Source organism: Sceloporus undulatus, chromosome 7, assembly GCF_019175285.1.
Source record: "Sceloporus undulatus isolate JIND9_A2432 ecotype Alabama chromosome 7, SceUnd_v1.1, whole genome shotgun sequence".
Taxonomy (NCBI): domain Eukaryota; kingdom Metazoa; phylum Chordata; class Lepidosauria; order Squamata; family Phrynosomatidae; genus Sceloporus; species Sceloporus undulatus.
This window is the reverse complement of record NC_056528.1, coordinates 42802599-42828569: the sequence shown is the minus strand read 5'-3', so window position 1 is coordinate 42828569 and position 25971 is coordinate 42802599. Positions and strand designations below refer to the sequence as shown.

The window sequence follows — 25971 nt, the reverse complement described above, 5'->3', positions numbered from 1 at the left end:
CTGACAGTAAGGGCTGTTTGACAGTGGAACAAACTCCCTCGGAGTTTGTTCCACTGTCAAACAGCCCTTACTGTCAGGAAGTTCCTCCTTTTCCTATAGGTTGCATCCATTGTTCCGTGTTCTAGTGTCTGGAGCAGCAGAAAACAAGCTTGCTCTCTCCTCAATATGACAACCCTTCAAATATTTAAAGAGGGCTATCATATCACCTCTTAACCTTCTCTTCTCCAGGCTAAACATCCCCAGCTCCCTAAGTCGTTCCTCACAGGGCATGGTTTCCAGACTCTTTACCATTTTAGTTGGCCTCCTTTGGACACACTCCAGCTTCTCCACATCCTCTGTGAATTGTGGTGCCCAGAACTGGATACAATATTCCAGGTGGGGCCTGACCAAAGCAGAATACAGTGGCACTATTACTTCCCTTAATCTAGACAGCATACTTCTATTGATGCAGCCTAAAATCGCATTGGCCTTGTTAGCTGCCACATTGCATTGTTGACTCATGTTCAACTTATGGTCTACTTGGACTCCTAGATTCCTTTCACACATATAAATCTCGTTCAGCCAGGTGTCACCCATCCTATATCTGTGCATTTTATTTTTCCGCCCTAAGTGCAGTACCTTACATTTCTCCCTGTTGAATTTCATTTTGTTAGCTTTGGCCCAGCACTGAAGTCTATTCAGGTCATCTTGAATTCTGATCCTGTCCTCTGGAGTATTAGCTACTCTCCCTAGTTTGGTGTCATCTGCAAATTTGTTAAGTATGTCCCCAATTTTGTCCTCCAAGTCATTGGTAAAGATGTTGAATAGAACTAGGCCCGGGACAGAGCCCTGTGGGATCCCACTAGTCACTTCTCTCCAGGATGAAAAGGAGCCATTGTTGAGAAACCTTTGGATTCTGCCAGTCAACCAATTACAAATCCACATAACAGTTGCCTTGTCTAGCCCACACTCTACAAGCTTGTTTGCAAGAATGTCATGGGGAACTTTGTCAAAGGCCTTAATGAAATCAAGATATACTATATCCACAGCATACCCTTCATCTACCAAGCTGGTCATTTTATCAAAGAAAGAGATCAGATTTGTCTGGCATGACTTGTTTCTCTGAAACCCATGTTGACTCTTTGTGATTATGGAATTGCCTTCTAGATGTTCACAGACTCTCTGTTTAATGATCTGCTCTAGAATCTTTCCTGGTATAGATGTCATATTAACTGGACGATAATGGTTGGGATCCTCTTTCCCCCCCTTTTTGAAGATGGGGACAATGTTTGCCCTCCTCCAGTCTGCTGGGATGTCTCCTGTTCTCCAGGAGTTCTCAAAGATTATTGCCAATGGTTCCGATATTACATTTGCCAGTTCTTTTAATACACTTCGATGTAGTTCATCTGGTCTTGGAGACTTATATTCATTTAGGATAAACAGGTATTCCTTTACTATCTCTTTACTTATTTTGTGCTGAAATTCCCCTATTCTGTTCTCTGCTCCATTATCCTCAGGTTGAGCACCCTTTGCCTTTTCTGAGAAGACTGAAGCAAAACAGGGGTTGAGTAGTTCTGCCTTTTCTCTGTCCCGTTAGCATTTTGCCATCTTCTCCACGCAGTGGCCCTACTGTTTCCTTCAGCTGCTATCTACTGTCTAGGTCAACACTACATTGTAAGAGTGAAGGTAAAGCCATCTTAACCTGACAGCTGGAATTGAAATATAATTATTGCACATATTCTTGGAAGATGGAAAAAGATGGAACAGGCATGTGGCCTCTGCAACTAGAAAAAATTACCTCTCCCAAAAGCATAGACAAAGAACACCTACCGGACAGATAGATAGCTTTGTCTACCATGTACTCCTCAGCAAAACGGATGTGGCAAAAATGCTTTTTACTCTTCCGAAGGGCTATGATCTCACCGCATGGCTCAAAAATCTCTACAATTGTTTCTTCTGTCCCATTTTCTGGCAGGCCTCCAACAAATACTGTCTTGCATCCTGGAGGTCTTTCCCTTGTAGTAGGAGGGGGAAGATCTAAGAACAGCAAGGAATATGATACAGAAGCTTGACACAAGCAGAAGGCACTTGGTATTCATCTACAATCTGACAACAACTGCTCTGCATTCATATTTAAGTGTCAGGTTTGGCTAACTGAACTGTGCCAGGCAATGTTATCCCCGGCCTTAAAATACTGAAAGCTAAGATCTTTCCAGGACAGTGTAGTTCTCAAAGCAGAAAAGATCCTTTTGTTTATTTGGTGACAGCTCAATGATGGATTACTACTAAAAATAAACTGTATGAACAAATGCACACTTCCATCCCATATAATCCTGGGAGGAACATCACCACCACCATTATAAAAGAAGGAAATGAGAGTTTTTGTAAGTTTACTTGGCTTTCTTTTCATTATAACTTTAGATGTTATTAGCCTGCTGCAACAGCTGATGCTAAAATTTGATTTCCATTTGGAAAATGTTTCCTAACTTCTTTGTTCCATTCTATGATGATCAACATTTGTTGCATTTGTTTGTTCTTCAGGATACTGAAGTGTTAACAAGTTCTTAAGTATACAGTTGGCCCACCCCTTCTGCGGGCTTGCCTTCCACGGAATTGAGCTCATGCAGAAGGCAAGCCCCAACAGAAACAATGGGGTGCACGGAGTGTGCCCCATTATACTTAATGGGATTTGAGCATACGCTCAATTCCCCTTATGCGGGGATTCCAGAACGGATCCCCTGCATAAGGGGCAGGATGACTGTAGTTTATTTTTCTATAGAGTCCTCTCCTAAAGACTCACTAGACCAGAGAACATTTTTAAAACAGAGAGGAATAAATCAAAATAGAAGTTAGTACTGTACTAAATACTAAAGCTGAGTACTGGAAAGTTATTTATTTACCTAATTTTATCAAGTGACATTTTAGGACACAGTGTTGACATTTATATTCACTCAGCCATTTTGTTTTGTAGCAAACTACCACTTCAGAGCATGGCAGGGATGGTACAAACATGACTATCCCCTTTAAGAACATGAAGGTGCTCAAAGCTGTTGGTGCTCCCACACAGGTGGCTTTGGTCACTTCTAATAGAACATTCTCTATTTTTATTGAGTTAAGCTATTAAACACAATCTTTCCACATATTTTTACACCATCATCACTACTGAGACTCCCCCAGTGGACTCTCACAAATGACCATTTCTAACTCTAATGTAAGGATGGGGAACCTCCAACATATTCATATATCCAACTTAATCCTTGGGGATTCTCTCCAATGCCATTCCCTTTCCTAGCACTACAAAAAAAATAATCCCTTATTCTAATGCTCAGAGACAAATCCCCACTTTTATCTCTAGACTGTGACAGAGAGAGAAACTGTCCCTTTGTCCAGAGTGTGAGGAGTGATTACTCCTGGCCTTTGGGCACAAAGATCCACTAAATGATTGTTCCAGACTGTTCTCTGCATGGAATATATAGGTGTCTCCATCTCCTTCTCCATACGAAGCAATTTGTGCCTTACTCTGTACATAGAAAAGGCACACTGTTACATCGGGGTGTCAGGGCTTTGTGAGACAGGGGCCTCCCACAGGCGATCTGAAAAGCAATCTGGCTGCTGAGGTTAGAACAGTTCCCCATCCTTTTCCCTATCTTATCTCTATGGAACTGCAGTTATGACAGTAAGGCTCACTTGGGTTAGGAGGAAAGAGGGTGCAACTTTTGCAGTGAATGATCTCCTTAGCCACTGGCATATCTGACGGGATCGGTGGTGGCACCATTCCCAAGCCAGGCATCAGGGGATTAATTGGTGGGATCCCTGTCATCATTCCAAGGGCAGGGTCAAAGTCTGAAAGACAGAAACCAAAAAGCAATATTATTTCAACTGCAAACGTTTAAGGCCTCATACAGGCAGGCCAAAATAAAGCTGCTTTGGGTCACTTTAGAGGTATGCTGTTTAAATGATACATGCATCCTACGAGGCCAGAAGCCACGCCAAAGCCATGCTCCAGTCCTAAGGACTGGAGCGCAACTTTGGCACAGCTTTTGGATTCTTAGGACGCATGCATCATTTAAACAGCATACCTCCAAATTGACCCGAAGCAGCTTTATTTTGGCCTGTCTGTATGGGGCCTAAGAATTCTTATTAGGATTTGAAACAGATAACATCAGAACTTTTTTAAAGCTTCAAAATGTAACAACTTCCAGAAGAGCCAACGAAGACACCAAAAAGTAACTTTTCCTGGCTTTGGATTATGTGCCATTAAAATCAAAAGCTCAAAGTTCTAAAAAATGCCAGGGAAAGCGTAACAGTTTAGCAGCACAAAACTATCCTGATAAACCCAGGCTTTATTTTGGGGGAAACTAAGGGTAAGGATACATATTCAATGTTACCTGTGTTGGCAATGCAGCAAAATACAAAAAATTCCAAAATCCACAAAACAGCAATATTCTTACTGGACCTATTAAAAAGCACAAAATAAATAATGCAAACTTTTAACCGGCTGCTTTATCAGGCAAAGGTGTCATATAGCAAAAGAAAATGCTAGTTACAGACCTATATTTTGTCTTAAAATGTTTGTTTTGTGGTCAGTTAAGAAAATCTGGAGGGATGTTGATGCAGGCAGAGGCCATTCCCCTATGAGGCCATTTGGGAATTTGGGATGGAACAGAAATTCATCAGCTTCCTGACTGAGGTTGAATCTTAGGTGAGAAGAAAATGTTACCACAATGGGAACTTTTTTTGTTTTGTTCCAAGCACAACATAAACTTTGCAGTTTCTGAGAACTCTGCAACAGTTTGAGAAACTGCACCACTTCGCAGTCAAAACCTACACTTGCAGTCTTTTTACTATAACCCTCACACACTTATCGTATATACCTGACTATAAGTCAAGAAATCTATGCCCCAAAATTGACCCTAAAATTTTGGGTAGACTTATATAAGGGTCAATACATCAGTAATGCATAGAAAGGTCCTAAAGCAAGCCTGATGCCCCAATCTCCATTGAACACCAATTCCTTCCCCCTCCAGTCCATTTTGTAGGCTTTTGCTTCCTATTGGAAAAACTCCCCATTTAAAAACATTTGGTTCTCTCTCTGCTCCGTTTTGCAAGACCTGGCTTCCTAAAGAAAAATCTCCCCATTTAAATACACTTGCTTCTCTCTCCAGTCTCTTTTGCAAGACCTGGCTTCCTATAAGGAAAAAAACCTCTCCATTTAAAACCATCTCTCCAGTCCCTTTTGCAAGACCTTGTCTCCTATGGAAAAAACTCTCCATTTAAAACCACTTGCTTCTGTCTCCAGTCCATTTTGCAAGACCTTGCTTCCTGTGGAAACAATTCTCCATTTAAATCCACTTGCTTCTTTTTCAATCCGATGTTAAAACCTCTTTTCCAGCACCTAGGAATCGGTTGGGAGAGGTCTAGAGAAGGAGGAGGAGGAACAGAAGTGGTATTTCCCCTTTTCCATCCTTTTACCCTCGACTTATCCAGGATTTTGACCCTGAAACCTTCCCTCGACTTATGCATGAGGTCAACTTGTACACAAATATATGTGGTACATTGTTTTTCACTATATGCCCAGGTAAAGTGCAGAAAATCCAAACCTAAATTGCATACTTTACCCCTATACAAACAATGTGCTACAGCAGATGAAATCATGACTTGCAGCCTTGCTGATTTGAAAGCTGTGCAATTGAAAGTTAGACAGCAGGAAAAGAACCTTGTGCAGGCTGAAACTAAAGCCACAGGAGGTGCAACGTTGCTGTTTTTAGGTAGAAAACAGCAGCATTGCACAACAAATATCCACATGGTTTTGTTGCACAACTTTGCTGATTTTGTGCAACATTTTTGTTGTGCAAAATTTTTTGTGTGTAACACTGCTGTTTACTACATGAAAAAGCAATCTTGCAGAGAACACACACATGGCTGCCTGAAATCAGTCCTGATGCACAGTTTTCAGGAGGAGCAGTTTAGTTTCCAGAAAACTGCAGTTTTCAGAGGAAATTGCACAGCTTTCATAGAGAAACTATGCAGTTTCTTAAGTGTCTCCAAGCTATGGGACAAAAAACTGCTTCGTCGGTCTTGACTTCTGTTGGGACTTGGAAAAATAGAGATTTACCATCACTAATGGGAACTGGGAAAGAAAGAGCCATAAAATCCAGGCAATCAAACTTCAATTCCAATAACAGCAGAAAAAGTAATTTCCCTTGACATACAGGCTGTTTCTGTCCCGTCTCCTTCTTTTTAGTTTCACATACCATTTGAAACAAACCAGCTTTGCGCCATGGGTTCAGATAACACACTGAACTGTGGTTAACAAAAATACTAGCAAAAGCTTCCAATCTCCTCCTCACCACTGGATCATGGAAGGGAAATGGAGGGAATGTGAGTGCGGCAGAGTGGAAGCTGCTGGATATTTATGCACCATCATAAAACATGGTTTATTGTGATATGTAAAAGCAGCTGTGTCCCACATTCATGTTCACTGGTGCATATATGGTATATTCATAAACTGAAGTACTCTACATTTTAGCAAATATGTCCAGCACATTTTGAACCAAGCATACTCAGACATAGAAATGGTCAAAATGGCTCATTAGATGTAAAATTTTAAACGTATGACTATGAAAAATCATAAAAATTTAAATTAAGCCATGCTGGAATGATGCTAATGTCAGCTACTTGTTATCTTAATAATTCCACATGAGCATGCATAGCACAGCAAATGTGTACCACCTCATGCAGAAATACTTTTTTGGCCAATATGTGGCTCTGCAGATATTGATGAGCTTCTATCAAGCCTCATTGCTTGCCAAGGTAGCTAGGGCTGGTAGCTGAACAAGATCTTGCTGGCTACAGGTTCCCTAGCCAGTTCTAGAGATTTCTCAGGGGAATGTTATGGAAAAGTCAGGTGGGGAAACAACAGTCACCACACCAAAAACTCAACAAGTATGTACACACAAAAAAAAATTCAGATAAATAATGGTATGTGACAAAAAAAAATCTTGTGTTGCTATAGAACTGGGCAGGAGGGCTGGCTGGTTGGCTTCCTTCCTATACTTGCAGTTTCTTAACAGCACAATATAGCTGGGCAAGAAAAGGGAAAATCTGAGAGTCACTGGCAAGATTTCCTTCAGAAGGACATATGTGGCCTTGTTAGCATATTGGTGCAGAGATCCTTTCCACCTAATAAGTAGGGCTGCATCATTCAAGAACCAACATGGTGTAGTGTGGTTTGAGTGCTGGACTATAACTCTGGAGGCCAGGGTTCAAATCCTGGCTGGGCCATGGAAACCCACTGGGTGACCTTGGGTGTGTCACTCTCTCTCAGCCTCAGAGGATGGCAATGGGAAACCCCCTCTGAACAAACCTGCCAAGAAAACCTCATGATAGAATTTTCCTTAAGGTGATTGGAAACGACCACCATCACCCCCACCACAACCCTTCAGGACATGGCTCCCAGATATTCTATGCATCTATCCTCACCCTATCCTCAACCTACCCGCAGCAGACTACAAGAGCAATTAAGCTTGGCAAATTTTCAGAGACAATGGTGGACCAAGAACACTACCTACCAGGCAAGAGAGGATCTGCTGCTATACCCACTGGTGCCATCCCCAGGTTATTCATGGCAGTGGCCCACGCTGTTGGATCAGACATGCCCAGATCCATGGGAGGTGAATCAAGGCTCAGAGTCTGGATGCTGTCTGCAGAAAGAGTAATTATTACAGAATTACTTCATTATGAAACAAAAAATCTGGAGACATTTCAAATTATTTTTCTTCAAGGTTGGGGTCCTTCTGAGTAGTGACAAAGCTTCTCAGAATAGTATGCAAGAAACTCACCATGCTTTCAGCCCAAAGAATTTGATGCCATACAAATGTGTATGCCTTTCTCTCTTACAGAGTACCATCCCACCCCCACCTACCGAGGTCTTGTTCATTTCAGGATCACAGCTCTAGTGATAAAAGCTCAAACCTCAAAATAGAGCCTCACTAGCATTTATGGTCCCAACTTGATCCCTGATGGCAGCTGCACAGGCCCTAAAAAGCCTAGGCCATGATCCAAGGAAACGTCCATGTGTTATTTCCAAGCCCAAAAACATTTGGCAGCATTCCTTCAACTAAGCTCTCCCACTGCCAAATACATGACCTGATTTTTAATCCCCCATCCCCACCACCCCAAAATTCACAAGTCATCAAAATGTCTGGTGCAACAGCATCTTAAAGTGAAATGCAGACACACAGGGGACTTTCAGTTCTTGTAGTAAATGCTCAAATTCCAAGCATGAAAAGCTGCTTCAAGGGAACCTCACCATTAGTCCTAACAATAAGAATTGTAATGCTCACTGTTGCTCCTCCTTCTGTTTGAAAATGTTCCCCTTCCCCTCTCCTCTCCTTCTCTTCTATTTGTGATTGACTAGCACAACAGCAAAGGAAAGGCATCTGAATATGATTACTCAGGATGAATCAAGATCCTCTTGCACTCCTGATTTACATTCCTTTCATAGGCAAAGACACTTGTAAATTGGAGGTATGGTTATTCAGCTTTCATCCACCCCAGTCAACATGATCGATGGTCAGGCTCAACAGAATCTGTAGGGCTACATATTTCACAAATGATCCCTCTGCAAATCTTCTTATGTAGAGGTTTCTTTTTAGTTTCACATAGCATTATACAAATATCCTTTTATTTTATTTCATTTTTAACTTCTGTTGTGCTTCTTTCGAGGACAGATGGTATCCTTTTTTTGGAGTATATTAACATTCACTCAAGTTAGCCAAAACCACCAGATCAGCATTTGAATTTCTGGAAGGGGACCTTTATGGAAGCCTAATGACAATGATGACTTATACTTATATGGTTGTTTGTTGTAGACCCTCATATATCTCTTCTTAGTGGTATTTTGTCTGTATCTCACCTGTCTGTTCTATTGTGATTTCTTGCAAATTACAATAAAGAATTTAAAAAAATATATCCGTTTAGCACCCTTAACAACCTGTGTTTAGCTTGAGTCAACTTCTTTTTCCAATGACAAGGAGCTTTTAGTTATCAGTTCTTCAAATTAAACGGTTTCACTCATCACTGTACATAACGTTTGTAGGTTAAATATTAGTCAAGATCCTACACAGTGCTTGCACAGTGTAGTTAAGTGGTGGTTGTGTTTCGTCATCCTTCTGCTGACAATGTGCAATCAATTGTGTATCTGCACATATGTCTTCTGTTTCTGAAATTCCAGTAAATTAAGGGATACTCTGAAGGCAGTGATTAGTTACACACCATCCAAGAATGTGCAACTATATATGCAGCAGTTACACTTATGGTACTCTGCTTAAGCAACTGTGAAGTGAATTTAGATGTTAAACCATGGTCAAAAAAGGTACAACCACTTGTGTAAGGAAACTTTGTTGCTGCTGTTACCCACCCTTGAGTCAGTCTAGACTCATGGCTGCCCTGTGGATGAGACATCTCAAATTCTCCCTGTCCTCCACTACTGTCCTCAGTTCTTGCAGATCCATCCTCATGGCATCCCTGATGGAGTCCATCCACCAAACATGTGATCTTCCTCTCTTTCTTTTTCCTTCCACCTTTCCTAGCATTGTGGTCATTTCTAATGAGCCATGTCTTCTCATGAAGTGGCCAAAGTATGAAAGTCTCATTTTTGTAATCTTGGCTTCCAGGGAGCTCTCAGGCCTAATCTGTCCTATGAACCATTTGTTTGTCTTTTTGGCTGTCCATGGTATCCTCAACACTCTTCTCCAGCACTACATCCTGAATTAATTTATTTTCTTTTTATCCGTTTTCTTAATTGTCGAACTCCCACATCCATACATGGCAATGGGGGACACAATTGCTCATACAATTCTGACTTTCATACTTAGTTGTATGTCTTTGCTCTTGAGAACCTTTTCTAGTTCTTTCATAGCTGCCCTCCCCATTCTTAGTCTTCTTCTGATTTCTTGACTGTAGTCCCCATTCTGATCAATGTTTGATCCAAGGTACAGGAAACACAGGAAAGTAAGGTACAGGAAAGTAAGGAAACGTAAGTATATGTAAAACATCAACAGAACACTGGCCAGTAGTATCTTTACTGAATCAATGAGAATTGGCATAAAATATATACATTATTACTGATCAATGAGAAAGATCATTACCTCCACACTACATTTCCTATACTTTGGAATCAACTTGGCAGGTTCCATATTTCATAAGTATTGTCTAATGCAATTAAGACCAAAAGGTTGATTGGGATCTAGTAATGATATGCAGTAAATCAACAACTGTTTAAACAGTATCTATATAAAGAGGGAAAGATTCCTGAATACAGGATATGCATGCAAACTCCAGTTCTGGAACTGAAAACAAATTCCTGAAAAGCTTGGGAAAGTTATGCTTGGGACTGTTATTCCCAGATTCTCCCATCCTGACTGTAATTTTGAGAGTCGTAGTCCCCAGGTTCTGGCTGAGAGGTACATTTTGTCCTGTAGCTCTATGCCTGGCTTCCTGAACTACTCTTCTGCACCAAGCTTTAGTTGGGAAACCCCAGGACTTTAACAGGAAAAGGAGAAAGGCCTTCCAAACCTAAAATCTCCCTAACTTGCTTAAAAGCACCAAGACTGCCTTCCCAAACAGAAACAGTGTGATATGCTTTTGCTACTGCATATCCAACCTGATCAACAAAAATAAACACACAACATACAGATTCAGCCTGACTCAAGCATGAACCTAGCTATGACGCACTGGCGACTGGGTATCAGGTGACAAGTAACAGAAATCTCAGAACTCAGGGTTCTGGCATGGAAGGATCTAGATACAACTCTTCTTTTTCCATTCTGAGAGACAGGCTCTGTTGCTGACCTCGGATAACAGGTGATCAGAAAACAATTTGCCAGCAAGAAACACATCATTCCACTCGTGTGCACATCCCAACCTACCTGGATGCATATTTATCCGCTTTCGTTTCTGGCTTGCCTCGCTTCCATTTTCAGCAGGACAAGTCCTGTTATTATATGGCAGGGGTTTGCTATTCCCATGGTCAAAAGGCAGATGGTCTAGCCCTGAGAAAGAGAGGAAAAAGAAGAAATAATCACTTATGGTATTTCTCTATCACCTCAGCTTTCTATATCACCAATGTTGATTAAGTGGCTCGTCTGCTGAACTGGAACCTGGTTCCAAGTTCCACTCCCGGCCAGGACAGTACACTTGGATCAGTCAGTTCAACTCAGCCTGACCTATCTCACAGGATTGTTATGAGGAATACTTGGGAAGGAATGTCATGTAAATTACCTGGAGCATATTGGAGGAAAGATGGGATAGAAATGTAACAAGCAACCAAAAAACAAATATGTGAGATAATAAATAGTATGCCATTATAATATAAAAACAGCAGACACATTAATAAAAACAACACAGAGGAATCTTAGAAACTTTAAAAGCCAGAAAACCTTAATATCTATTAAAGGAGTTAGCGAGAGGAGGGCTAAAGGGACTGAACTATTGTTTCCCCAACTGGTTAGTCAGTTTTCCCTATCTAGTTCCTAAAATTGCTTGTACAAACTGGGGAGAGAAGAAAGCAAGAGAATGAGACAGATATGAAGGGGTTTTCAAAAGGTGCAAAGCCTGCATGATCCATTATGTATTTATGTATTAAGTGAGCATTTTGTCTTTCCACTAAATATACTTACAGATGTAAGCAACAACAAAATATTAGGGGGGGAACTACAGTATAGCTAATTACTATATTAATAAAATCAATTTTAAAATACATCAATAAAAACGAGAGACAGCATACACCAGTTAAAACCTACTTCAGCAAACAAGTTCAAGTTAAAAGACAAGAACATCTCAGAATAAAAATGTTTTTGCCTAGTAGTAGGATATAAATATAGGGAGCTGCTAGTCAGACCTCTTTTGGCAAGGAGTCTCAAAGCCTTGAAGCATTTTGAAATTCTCTGAAAAGTTTCATTCATATTGTGAATTGGCTTCAATTCAAGCTGGGTACCTATAGAGTTAAAATTCAGTTCTTGTCCCAGCAAATATATATATTTTATCTCAAATTATACATATACAAAGAGAGCCTAGTATTGCAAAGTATTAGAGGCCATACGAAACCTCCACTGCATGAAACCTCCATAAAGATCCAGTTCTGTACATTCCATCCCTAAAAAGGAGTCTTCACCTATATAGTCAGCTTATAGCATAGGAAAAATCAGGAGAAGGGGACAATTTTGACAGGGTCTTCTTTGGAGTAAGCATTGAAATACACTTTGAAGACTACTGGGTAGGGTTGTGGCAACGATGGGGGATGAAAGCATGGCCCTCCTATTAAGAATCTGCCATCCCATTAAATTTTCTTTCAATCCCCAAATTTCTAGCCTGTGGTCGTGTCACTTCCTGAGTAAACCTGCCTCGCGATGACAGATCTTTATTTGATGGTGTCAGGTGTTAAACCCTACACTAATCCTGAATCCCTAACAAGAAGAGCTGCAATAAGCCTCAGTCATCTCAGGGATTGCTGGAGAGCCTTGGGAACGTCACAATGAGAAACATTTATGATGAGAGAATTCCCAGTGGATCCACGTTTGCATTTCCTTCACTTGAAACCAAGGCTGAAATAGTAGTACCGTAATGACTTTATCTTCTTCCAATATATTGAACAGATACGGCCAAAACAACAACAACCTTTGAAGAAGTGGTGTACTGCAATTGCTTCTTGCCTTATGAATCATAAATTGATTCCTAATTTTTGTTTGTTTGTAAAGAGTTCCATGGAACTTAAAAGGTAGCTCACTATCTTGCGGCTTTCAAGTGGCTCTAATAAACATTGATGTTGCTCCAGTTGTTTGGGTTTGCTATTACTACTGACAGCAGTTTACTGATATCTATACTATTCAATTCAAAGGCTGTACGGCAAAAACAGATTAGCCTGTAAAGACTAATAAAAGACCCAGCCACCAACATATATAGCTTCATCTTCTGAACTGATTATGTAATGGAAAGATATCTTGAGCTACATATTAGAACCTCCAAACATTGCAGATATGTCATGCACATATTTCCTTTATTGTCTGCATAATACAAATGGAGGAAAGACCAATTATGAGAACTATGTATTTGAAATCAAGAAACTAATGGGAAGTGAAAGGAACTCAAGGAAGGAAAAAACAGCACCTAGGTTTCAGACTTTGGGACCATGAAGGATCTTCAAAGTTTGTTCACCGCAAAATCTTTCCCCTTCAGCAATGACTACACAAAGAACAGATTTTAATTTCCAATTTGAAGTGATCTGAATAATCTTTCATACATTTATGCAACTCGTTTTCCCCATTACATAGAAACCTCAGAGAGGACCCATTTTATCCCACCTGGCTTGCAAATGGAAGTGGTTGGCTTCTGCTTTAAATCCATGCTAGCTATAAAGAAGAGAAACATTTCCCATCTGTGTCAATAATTTCTATTTTGCATCAACACTATAAGACTTCTTTAAATAGTCCTAAATCCTTTCTGAAACACATTTCAATTTGCTTTAGAAACAGATTAGAAAAATACTGAACATTCTCTTCAAACCCTTCTCCCAAATTTAGGACTTTGTGAAATTCAAGAGCAGATGTAGAATTTTACATTAAAAAGATAATTGAAATTACAGGATACACTACGGATTTAATCCAACTATTCCAAATATGAACTGTGCCACATAATCCAAAAAACCCAGGAGCTCAGACTCATCTGAAGGTACTCTGGCTAGAACAGACTTCAATTCACTGTTGATGTCTGTTAGTTTAGCTCTGTGCTCTGAAATTAATATGGCTCATAGCAAACATAATGCTGCACAAACCTCCTGCGTTGATGCTCAAGACTTCAGAATTCACACCGTACCTGTGAACTGCACCAAAAACATGGTAAGCTGAATGGTCTTCAATGGTAGCGTGTGTTATCTTGTTACCTACTTTCCCCCAGCACACTGCAAAGCAGCACCACAGTTCAGTTCATGTGTGACGCATCTGCTGTGCTGGACCTCCCAAATAAATCAAGCGCCAGCAACAACAGTAAAAAGAGAAGAGCTTAACGTCAACAAAGCTACCATAGCAGGCAACTGGAAATGCTGGGATGCTAAGGAGGAAAGGCATGAAACTTTTTTTTTAAATGCACTGCTGCCCACTACTGCATCTGTTCCCATCAGTTACAAATTGGTGACACTTAAACAGACTGAATCCTGGGCACCAGGGTGAGATGACCACAGAACAGGTGGCAAACCAATTAACAGCATACTCATCTGTGAATTTGTAAAGGATTTCAGTCCCCATCACTGAGAAGCGGCATGCAGTTGGCAAGCCCCAGCCTCGCTGGCTGCATGCCTTGGAAGCAATCATCTTAGCAGATAAGCTACGCCAGATCATAATTCAGCTGCTCTGAACATCAATCACCTCTTTGTTCTGAAAGGGTTCACTGAAAATCAACATTAACCTCTCCTCCTCCTATTTAATTTTACCCTAACTTTTAAAAAGTATGTACTAGAGGGATTGAGATGTGCTGGACGAAACATAAACTAGAAATTACAGCTGTCTACTCTCTTGAATAGGAAGAAGTCGTACATGTGGCAAGGACCTGGCATCCTTGCAGCACCCATGAATCATGAATACCACAAAGAGCTGAGAACCTCTGGCTCTCCAGATGTTCAGGCTACACCTCTCACAATTCTTCACTACTGGTCATGCTGGGTAGGGGTTGATGTTCCCCATCACCATGCCCTATGAGGAACGACTTAGGGAGCTGGGGATGTTTAGCCTGGAAAAGAGAAAGCTAAGAGGTGATATGAGAGCCCTGTTTAAATATTTGAAGGGATGTCATATTGATGAGGGAGCAAGCTTGTTTTCTGCTGCTCCAGAGACTAGAATCCAGAACAATGGATTCAAGCTGAAGGAAAAGAGATTCCACCTCAACATTAGGAGGAACTTCCTGACAGTAAGGGCTGTAAGACAAGTGGAACAAACTCCCTCGGAGTGTGGTGGAGTCTCCTTCCTTAGAGGTTTTCAAACAGAGGCTGTCACAGAGGATGCTTTGATTGTGATTTCCTGCATGGCAGAATAGGGTTGGACTGCATGGCCCTTGAGGTCTCTTCCAACTCTATGATTCTATACACGTTTACTAACAAGATAGATAATAAGATGATGCATAGCATACTCATCAAATGGTTGCTACATTAGTCAGCCCTCCACCTTTGCAGCTTTGACTTTTGCTGATTTGATTATTCACGGATTTAGTTGATATGCCTTCTTGGTCCTCCAGCGTGACTCTGCTGGAAAATGACCATAGAGTCATGCTGGAGGCCCTTGTTTCATAGAGAAAATGTTTCTGTAGGCATTGATAGATCCTCTAGCATGATTCTATGTTACAGGAGAGAGAAAGAAGGAAAGAAAGAAAGAAAGATGATGTTAGTCACAGCCCTGCATTTGGTCAAGATGTTATGATTGTTGTTCTCAGTTCAGCTGGTATGGAAAGGTATTCATACCTTCCATACCCTTCCTCTCAGCCTTAGAGGGAGGCAAAGGCAAACCCACTCTGAACAAACCTTGCCAAGAAAGCCCTGTGACAGCTCTGCCCTTAGGGTTGCTGTAAGTCGGAAACAACTTGAAGGTACACAACAACAACAAAAACAACTTTCAATTTCCCCCTGACCTCACTGTCTGCCATCCTCATGGTGTCCATATTGGCAATTAGAAACTATTTTTAAAGCATACTTTTTAAGGACACGCTGAAGCCACCCATCGCTGAGCAGAGCCAAGGCAACGTTCTGCAACCCGCCAGATTCACTGGTCTTAATAACAACTTTCCATGCCTTGGTTTACATACTGTATACATTTGGCCCTCCACATTTGCAGCTTTGACTTTGGTGGCTATGACTATTTCTGGTTTTGATTCATATGTTCTCTCTAGGAATCCCTGGGTCAGAGGTTGATCATAGTGTTGTGATGGAGAACTTAGACGTTCCTAGAGAAAACACTTCTCTGGGCATCTGTAGGTCCTCCACCATAATTCTATGGTCAGCCTCTGGCAGGCGTTGACCATAGAGTTGCACTGGAGGACCTGGAGATTCCTAGAGAGGTGTGCTCTCAGGTAAAAAGAATAGTGTTGTTTGAGGTATCAATAGATTTTGCTTTAAACAAATGGCAGAACTATCCTCCTGGATGAGTCCAAGGCTGCCTCCGCACTGCAGAAACAATCCAGTTTGAGAGCGCTTTAACTGAAATGGCTCAAGGCTATGGAGAACTGGGAATTGCAGTCTGTTGTGGCCCCAGAGCTCTCTCTCTCGCTCTCTCTGACAGAGAAGGCCCAAGTCTCACAAAACTTGTTCCCAGAATTCCCTTGCATTGAGCCCGGGCAGTTAAAGCGCTCTCAGACTGGACTGTTTCTGCAGTATGGATGAAGCCTCAGCCCAGTGCTCCCCAAACTGAGATTTTGTACTTCAGCTCCCAGAATCCCAGGCTATTATTGGCCGCCTAACATGGCTGAGGCTTCTGGGAGCACTGCCTTGGCCCAACCTTGTAAGCACCCCAACACTAAGCTCCAAAGACACACTGCAGAAATAACCGAGTCTGAGACCGCTTTCAACAGCCCTGGCTCACTGCTGGGGAGTTCTGGGGAGTGTAGCTTTGTGAGGCACTGAGCCTCCTCTGTCAGAGAGGTCTGGTGCCACAATAAACTACACTTCCCAGGGTTCCAAACTGGGTTATTTCTGCAGTGTGGATGCAGGCTGTGAAAGCCTGTAGGGGGCCGGTTCCCATGACAACCGGAGTCGGGGAGACGGAAGAGGGCCTGCCGCGGCCAGCCCCGCCCTCGTTGCCTAGCAACGGCCCACCTGCTGGGCCTCCGGGCCTCCGAAGCCGAAACTCCTGATACATCCGCCGCAAGAAGCCTCCGGCCTCAGCCTTCCGCACTCTCTCCTGCGGCCTAATGGGCCTCAGTCCCTTCACGAGCCCCGCCTCCCAAAGCTCTGCGGGACGCCCCATTGGTCGGCCGCCTCTGGGGGCGGAGCTTCAAGCCGAAGAGCACCATGGGAAATGTAGTTTACCCTGTTTTGACTGGGTTATTTAAATCCTTGCTGTGAAGTTTCTTAAAGCGTTTTTATCTTGTGATAAAAGGGTCCTTTTGTCACACCGCCTTGGGTCTCTCTACCATAGAGTCCCGAAGGTAGAGCGGCCTCCGAAAGTAGGAAGTGCCCACCCCACGCACAAAGGCTTCCGGATCTTAATCGAACCTCTAGGCGCAGAACGAGAAGGACTGGCACCATAGAGAACGGATGGCTAGAGCGTCTCCAGTAGTGAGGCCCAAACTCTGTCCTTCCAGGTTTTTTTGTACTTCAGCTCCCAGAATCCCAGACCATTGGCCAAAATTGCTGAGGCTTCTGGGAGCTGAAGTCCAAAAAATACCTGGAAGGAGTGTTTGGGAATCAGTCTTAGGGCAGTGGTTCCCAAACTGTGCTCTTTGGACTTCAGCTCCCAGAATCCCAGACCATTGACCATGGATGAGGCTTCTGGGAGCTGAAGTCCAAAATCTCTTAAAGGGCACAGTTTTGGGGACCACTGACAGAGTGACCAGACGTCCTCCTTTCCCAGGACATGTCCTACATTCCAGCCTTCCTGTCCAGGAAGGAATCCCAAAACGTCCTCCATTTTGAGCACCGACTACGAAGAAGAGATTTATAATTCTGTTAATGATTTTAACTTTTTAATTTTTTTTTGTCCTGTCCCCCATTTTTCTTCAATGTCTACCATTTAGCAGCGCCTTGCCCTCCTTTGGGGGGTGGACATCTGCTCACCCTGCGCAAAGGAGGACGATGAACCTCAGAATGTGGGGCATTCAAGAAAAAGTGGGCCATTACACAATAAAAGCCAAAAACACACTAATATAGATGATATACATTCATGAACCTTAGTCACTCCCAAAATGGAGGACATTTTGGAATTCAGGCCATGTCAAACTCTCTCCTTTGGAATGTAAACAACTCTGAATGGCTCCAGATTTTAAGTTGCCTAAATAAAAGGAAGTACTGCATAAACAGTTTGAGGACAGCAGAACAAAACATAGATAATGGTTCGATTGATGGTTACCATGAGGCATAGAGACGTATGTCAGGTGTAACATTTGAATAGGGGTGTCAATGTTTAATTCAATATAACCCAATGAAATGTGATTTCTAGTTTTCTTTGTTCAAAATACTATGAAAACGTGGTTCATTTTAGAATCGTGGTCCCAGTAATATGGAAGAATTTCCTGCTGGGAACAATGCTGCAGCCAAAATAAACCTAATTTTCTGTGGCCATGTTCTAGAAGAGTTTATTCCTGACGTTTCGCCAGCATCTATGGCTGCCATGGAAGAGAGTTGGGTATACCTACGTCAGGAATAAACTCTTCAGCTCTACGCCAGTTCTCCCTTTTGCTTTGGTCCAGTACACCCTTTTTGAACAGCTTAATTTGTTAGCTTTGCATTTTTCTATATGACTTTCCATGCAAGCATCCTGGAAGAAATAAACAGATATAAAACCATTATTTAAAAATCCATAGCACTCCATAAAACATAAGAACGTAATAAAATAATGGATGATTTCCCATATGTACACCATCTGGAGGCCGTCGCCAAAGCAAGTCACAAGCACTTGGAGCACTGAGCGCATGCTACAAAGTCCCAGGAAGCATTTATCCTCCGCACTCTCAGGTTGTCTGGAAACTGAAGGAGGGACTACATCCATCCACTTCTGCAGTTACTGTCTGTATCAGCTTTGGAAAACTAGAAAGAGATGAAGGTAACAGAAGGTGCGGCTCAGTTATTTGGTTCCCTGGGAAAAGACAGGATAAACCTCCTGGTTTTGAGGTTGTCCAAATAGGTCCTACAAGCAAAGTGACAGACCTGAAAACGTTTACAGTGATTCTCCTGGCAACCTTCGTTTGAAGAGAGCTCCAAACCCTTGCCTTCGTTCTTCCAGGAATTAAAATTATTATGGGAGAGTTTAGCTTTGGGGTCATCCTTGCAATCCTGTCATTGCTCATCATGGCTGTGAATATTTTTGTGGTTGTCGTGTTGGTTCAGCTGATCTGGAAGAGCAGATGCCTTGGGCTGTGCTTTATTTTAAACCTTGCCGTTGCCGACTCCTTGGTCGGTTTCACTGTAACTGGCCTTGTCACTGAAGAGCTGTCCAGCCCTGAGCATCAGACCCCACAAAACTACTGTGTGCTACGGATGGCCTGTGTTACCTTCCCCTCAGCTGCCTCCATCATCACTGTCATTTTGGTCTCCTTTGACAGATACCTGACCATAAAGCATCCTTTCCAGTACTTCAAAATCATGTGTGGCCCAGTTGTTGGGGTTTGCATTGGAGGACTCTGGCTCCTGGCCTGCTTGGTTGGATTCCTCCCTATGATTGTTCACAGCTTCCAGCAAAAGAACTACCAAGGGCTATGCACCTTCTTCAAAGTCTTCCAGCCCACATATGTGCTTGCTATCTTTTGTGTGGGTTTCTTCCCAGGTTTCTTTATTTTCATCTACTTTCATTGCCACCTGCTGAAGATTGCCTCTCTGCATGCTCAGCAAATTCAAGGATTGGAACCTATTGGATTTACGGCAACCTGTCCAGGTCCTAAATGCTCTACTGCCACCAAAGCTTTGCGCACTGTGGCCATCCTAGTGGGATGCTTTGCAGTTTTATGGTCCCCATTCTTCATCGGAAGCATTGTACAGATTGCATGTCAGCAGTGTCTTCTGGATCATCTCCTTGAGCGGTACCTCTGGGTGCTGGGTGTATGCAACTCTCTGGTGAACCCCTTAATCTATGCCTACAGGCAAAAGGAGGTGCGTCTGCAGATCTGTCAGATGTTTTTATGCATGAAGATCAAGGTCTTTCCCCTGTTCCATGTCAACAGCCAAAGTCGTGCTCCTGACAGAACTGGGCCTTCAGTGCACACCATCTCCCTGGCCCACCTTGAGGAGTGACATGGTAAGCAAAGGCTTTGCTTTGGTGAGGGTCCTCTTAATGTGTATCAAATCCTCCACATCCTTTACATTCCATTCATGTGTGTAGTAAGATGTTTGGGTTAACTGTTACTGTGTGAATTACCTTCAGAGGCGAGCACTTCAGAAACGTAGAATGTCTCAACATAACAGGGCTTTTTTTTAAACCTGGCACCTTCCAAATTTTGGACTATGCATTTCAACATCTCAAGCCCACATGCACATTGGACAGACTGAATGATAATGATGGGGATGTAGTCCCATAGACATGGAAGCTGCTGGGCTGGAGAAAGCTTCCATTGATTTGTGTTGATACAGAAAACGTTTAGCTTAAGCAAGTATTGTGTGGCTCTGCAAACACACAAACAAACATTACTAGCTCCAAACACTAGTTTTGTCACAAAATACACATTAATCTTGGTATCCTTGTGTATGAAATATCAGACTCTCAACAGCATCCATTAGCAAGCATGCCACAACAAGCTCTGAAAACAGCATCATTTCTTAATTCTCCCCAAAGATTAATATTCTCATGACACTGTTAATCTAAAGATTTTGTATTGAGAAAGTGTGAGGCTGAGGTGTAATCTTTAGTTTTTAAGAAAAAGGAAGGCAGGGCTGGTGTCAAGAGCCAGCATTGCAAAGCACCTGCTGAAGACCATACAGAACCACAGTGATTCCTAAACTTTGGTCTTCCAGGAGTTTTGGACTTCATCTCCCAGATGTTGTTGGCAGCTTGGCCAGCAATCAGAAATTCTGGGAGCTGAGGTCCAAAACATCTGGAGGACCAAAGTTTGGGGACCACTGCCTTATCTTAGATGTATGAAAACAATTATAAGGGAAGGGGGAGAGCAGCAAGCATCACGTACTACAGTATTTCCAGTTGTTGTTTTTAAATGTTGGTAAGGACTTCAACCACAAGGAGGAGGAAAACAAATTCCTTCTCCTTGCATGTTCTAATTCCCAGAAGATAGTCCTCTTTTGAAGGAATCCTCTCTTTCAAGGCAAAGAAACTGGTGGACCTCCAGATGTTTTGACCAGTCAGCAGTTAATGGTGTAAGCCTACGACAGCTGGAGTTGAAGGACATCTGGAGGACCACCAGTTCCCAAGCCCTACTTCTTTTGAAGGGCTTGTCCACTCCATTTCAAAGAACAATAAGAAAGGAGATCAAGAAAAGCCTTTGACGTTGCAGACAAGCACAGAGGTCACACACTCAGGAGGTCATTCTACACAAATCAGGGGTGGGAAACCGAGACCTTCCCACGTGGTTTTGGACTGCAACTCCCACAGTCCTTCACCACCGAGGAAAGTTGGTGGGAGTTCTGACATATCTTATATCAGATCTTAATATGCACGTGAGTTTTAGCAGGGGGGGGGTAACCTGCAGGAATAAACAGAACCTTGATCTGGCGCTAAGGGTAGTAGACAAGGGGTGGGAATGCCACTTTGCTTGTGAGCAGTGAAGCGTGAGTTTTTCTATTTCAGGGCATGCCTCCTGTTCATAAAAGGGAGGAAGCCAAACAAATCATTCCTTTCACTTGGATGAAAGTGCAGACACTATGAGATAAGAGGCCGTAGTAAAGGCTGTACTCACTCCTCAACAACCTGCAATTTCCTGTCTCCATGCAATGCATATACCAAGCGTAAAACAGCTGGGGAAAGTGATGGGTGACTGCGGCATCACTGTAATAGGGATCAATAGCCCCACCTACAAATCACACATACAAATCTTCCGGATAAAGGATTTATCAGATGCCCTGAGACAATACAATTTCAGGAAGAACAGTCCAGCCTTTGAGAACAGCAATAGAGGCTTCTGTTGCTGGGAGTCTTGCATCCTTTCCCTTTGCTGCAAAAATCTCATCACAAAGTCTCTGGTTGCTTTATAGTTGGCGACTAGGAAAATAAACTTGCTATTTTGGAAGGTTTTAAACCCTTTTCAAGTGAAAGCCAACTTTGGTGTCTTTCTGAGTCCATTTAAAACTGGTCTTTTCCTTTCATTTTGTCTTACATTCTTGAGACCACACAACTTTTAAAAAAAATCTATTCTTGAAAGTTATGTTTTCAAATCATTTAAAAAACCTGTTTGCAAAACTTTCCCTTCCCTGGTTTAGTTCTTGGTGTAAACTCCACTACTTTTCTGCAGAATTGGGATGCTCAATCTCTGTTGAAAATTGATTGTTTATCTGATTGTTATTTGATATTTGATTTTTTTTAATTTGTTGCCTGATTACTTTTTATCTAATTGTATCTTGTATTATTATCTATGGTTTTATATGCTTTTTGTAGAATGTATGCCATTGGCAGGTTTAATTTTTATCAATTTTATTGTTTGTATGTACAGCACTGTGTAAATCTACAGCGCTATATAAATAAAGAATAATAATAATAATAATAATAATAATAATAATAATAGTATCCAAGGCTGCATTAATCTATTGGAACCTTATCCTAGCAAGGTCCATTAAAGACCTTTTCTAGGGCACCAGTTCTCAACCTTTAGCTCTTCTGAGCTTTTGGATTTCAATAAATAAAGGTTAATACTACTACTAATAATAATAATCTCAGAAGCCTAACCAATGGGCATGGGGATTTACAATCTATATCTGGAGGGCCAGAGACCAAGAACCACTGCTCTTGGTAATATTGATGTAGGGAGGCAGTGCCTATTATGCTTTCTATAAAATGGCCCTGGCTCCAGCTTTACAGAAAATAGCCAACATTTGAAGGACTGTCCAATCCAAATCTGATTTAAATATTAAATTCTATTTTAATATTGCAAGAATATGATTCTGTTTTAATGTCCCTCTTTTCTATGTTTTTAATTGTATTGTTCTTGCAATTCTGGGGAAAGTATGGGAAATAATAATAATAATAATAATAATAATAATAATAATAAATGAAAAATTACAAGAAATTAGAAGAGGGCCCTTGAAGTTGCCCATAACTATCAGCAAATGGACAGTAAACATGAAAAGGCACACACATCACCTGCTCACAATCTTTGTCCCCTATGATTCAAACAAATTGTGTTTTTATTTAAGCAATCGTCATTTGGTTGGATCCAGATTCAGATATATGCATGAGGACTGGCAAAAGCAAGCAGAGACGTAAATTCATTTGTCAGTCTCAACTAGAATGGGTCCATTAAAATCAACAGGGTTTGTGTAAATATTGACTTACCATTCAAGCCACCGATTTATTCCGGCTGGCACTAGCAATTGGATTTACATTGAAAGGAAGATGTTTCCAGTGAGATTGTAGGGATCCGCCAGCTTCAGCCATCTCAAGAAAATTATAACAATATAAAAACAGTCAAAATCTCACTAGACAACAAGGGAATTATTTCTTATTAAGACTCAAGTGGAAACTGGTTCCAATGGTACATGGTGGGGCATGCCTTATATAGAAACCAGACACTGACTCTTCTTCTAATCCCTGAGTAGGCAACCAATTGCCTTATTCATGTTTTGGATTCCAACTTCTATAAGTCACAGCCAACATGACAAATGATCAAGGTTCTGTAATTGTAATAAAATGCAAATAAAGAAAAATAAATTAAAAAAGGTTCTGAGAACTGTAGTCTCAAGCATCTGGAGGGCACCTGGTTTATACTACCCAATGTATCTTTGGAGGTTCTTTTCAATGTCTCAGGTGGAGTTTTTCTACCTAAGATCTTAACTGAGCAGCTAGCTTCCTCATTGCCTACCATGCCATTTCTTTTCATTTACAAGAAAACAAATGTCCAATATAACATGTGACAAGGCAAAAGCAAATTCGGGGACTGAAGCAACTATACCTTCTTTCTCTCTTTTTGCAGTACCAATTAGACGACATCTGCTAAGAAGAGATGCTATTGCTCGACTCTGGTCACCAGAGGTTTGTACATGGAAATATGAGTCAGCCCAGCAACTTCTTCTGTTTCAGTCCCAGGCAGAGTGGACATCTCTCACAGGTGAATTATTTAACATCCATGGCAGACTCCCAGGACTTTATCACACCACCCCACCTGCTGTCGTGACACAATCACACTAGTTTAACAATGGAAGCATACCAGTTTGGCATCATTTCCTATCACACTTTCCCCCATGATAGCACTTTGGTAACTCATGGTTGCATACCATGGTACGCACTTTGGCAATCCATGGTTGCAATCTTCTGCACTGGGAATGAGTGATCACAGCTGCCAACCACCTCCCAATGGCTGTTGTGTGCAGACAGCAGCCACCTTCTGGAAGGTGTTGGCTTCTGCAATTGCTGCTCTGCCCCCCCCCCAAAAAAAAAGTGTAGGGCTGTTGTTTGCACATTCACATAATAGCCCTGTGCTTCTGGAGGAGTGGGAGATAACAGCAAACTATCACAGTTGCCAATCACCTGTGTAAATGTGCACAGAGTAGCCAGCTTCAGGAAGGTGTTGGCTTCTGTGAGGATGAGGGGGGAGAGAGAGAGGAGCAGAATCCATGCTCACTCACAGCACAAGACTTGCTGTGAAGCAGAACTGAAGCAGAAGGGACCTATTACACAAAAGGAGTGATGGAATAGCAATGAGACTAAAGGGTTGTACAGACAACATAAAGAGCCAGTGTGGGGGCAGAGTGGGAGCATGGCGACTGCCCTCTGGATGCCCTGTCACCAGCGTGATGCCACCCAAGCAACCCCACGGCAGGCGGGGTCATGCCATGTCTTCGGCGGGTTTACATGCACTGCACCGAAGAAACGGAGAAAAGCCACCTAACAGTTGCATTGTCTAGCCCACATTTTACTACCTTTTTTGACAAGAATATCATGGGGGACCTTGTCAAAGGCCTCACTGAAATCAAGATAAACTATATCCACAGCATTCCCTTCATCTACCCAGCTGGTAATACACACACACACACACACAGAGTGGATCCTTGTTATACTCTGGGGTTTGGTTCCAAGATCCCCCGTGTATAACAAAATCCGTGTATGCTCAAGTCCCATTAAGTTTAATGACATAGCAAAATGGTGTCCCTAATAAAAAATGGAACATCAAGGTAAATTTATACTTTTTTGCAACATTTTCAAACCGTGTATGCTTGAATCCGGGTATAAAAAATCAGTGTATAAGAAGGGCCGACTGTATGTGTGTATGTGTATATATATATATATATATATATATATATGAGAGAGAGAGAGAGAGAGAGAGAGAGAGAGAGAGAGATTAGTCTGGCAAAAAGGCTTCCTTCTTGTTATTCTTTCTTGATAAAAACGTTTCTATTCAAACAGGCTTTTTAGGAACGGACTACAGGGACTTTTAATAGTGATCTGTTTTGCCTAATTTTTAACTTTTGCATTGATTTGTTTTAAAGGATTATAATTCTATGTATTGTTTAATTGTGCTTAAATTTATGTGTTTTTACTCATCTTTGAAATATAGTTTCAACTGTATTTATTTTAATGTGCAAGTTGTTTTGAGTCCCATTATTTTGGTATAAATGAGAATGAACAGTAATAACATATCATCTAATATATAGTAGTGAAGCATAAGTGCATCTGCAAAAGCTGTCAATCCCCACCAGCCATCCTGAATGACCCCCACCCTCAAAACTAAGAAATCGTCACTTTATCCCAACAAGAGACAGGACGTGAAGGACATCAACCCACCTAAACAGCGAGGGGCTAGAAAGGATACTGGGGCTGGTCATCTTGCAGCGACAACAGGGCAAAGCATCTTGGAAGGATCAAGAAAGGCAAGGCTGCATCCTCATTTCATTTAGTTGTTTCTATACAAAGCCAGAATCAGCCACATCACTGTAGCACACTTTCTGTAGAGTCAATGCATCACTGGTATCTATCCACTTTTCTTTACTCAGATGTAAATGAAACATACAAAGCATTACAGAAACCTGATGCATAGCTATTTTTATTACCTCCTTCCCCTGCCGTGCATCTGTTCTGCAAGCTGTACTTGAATTTCATCAGCAGGATACATTTTCTGTCAATGGGTATACTAATCTGCTGCCATGTT

The 25971-nt window shown here is 41.8% G+C and overlaps 2 protein-coding genes across 6 annotated transcripts in view; one reads left to right on the top strand and one right to left on the bottom strand.

The window, feature by feature from the left end:
- ENOX2 (ecto-NOX disulfide-thiol exchanger 2) overlaps positions 1-16984 on the bottom strand; it is a 47464-nt gene extending 30480 nt beyond the window's left edge. Inside the window, exons 1-6 of one of the 5 annotated variants that reach the window (XR_006105021.1) lie at positions 16832-16939; positions 13811-13858; positions 10911-11033; positions 7551-7682; positions 3667-3822; positions 1810-2016 (exon numbers count right to left, since the gene is read on the bottom strand). Coding sequence is in view for 4 of the 5 variants with exons in the window: in XM_042479255.1 (XP_042335189.1) it covers positions 1810-2016; positions 3667-3822; positions 7551-7682; positions 10911-11033; positions 16832-16982 (769 nt within the window). In the remaining variant the exon portion in view is untranslated. Of the gene's footprint in view, positions 1-1809; positions 2017-3666; positions 3823-4367; positions 4436-5597; positions 5650-7550; positions 7686-10910; positions 11034-13810; positions 13859-16831 lie in introns of those variants that run through there. The other 4 variants (XM_042479254.1, XM_042479255.1, XM_042479257.1 and 1 more) reach the window with 4 other exon arrangements.
- A 1986-nt stretch (positions 16985-18970) lies between these two features.
- On the top strand, positions 18971-19960 carry GPR119 (G protein-coupled receptor 119). The gene has a single exon (XM_042480080.1). It carries the CDS (start codon positions 18971-18973, stop codon positions 19958-19960), a length of 990 nt encoding a protein of 329 aa, XP_042336014.1.
- The last annotated feature ends 6011 nt before the right edge of the window (positions 19961-25971 follow it).

Coding starts and splice junctions, on each gene's coding strand:
- GPR119 (XM_042480080.1), top strand. CDS start 18,971: ATGGGAGAGTTTAGCTTTGGGGTCATCCTTGCAATCCTGTCATTGCTC.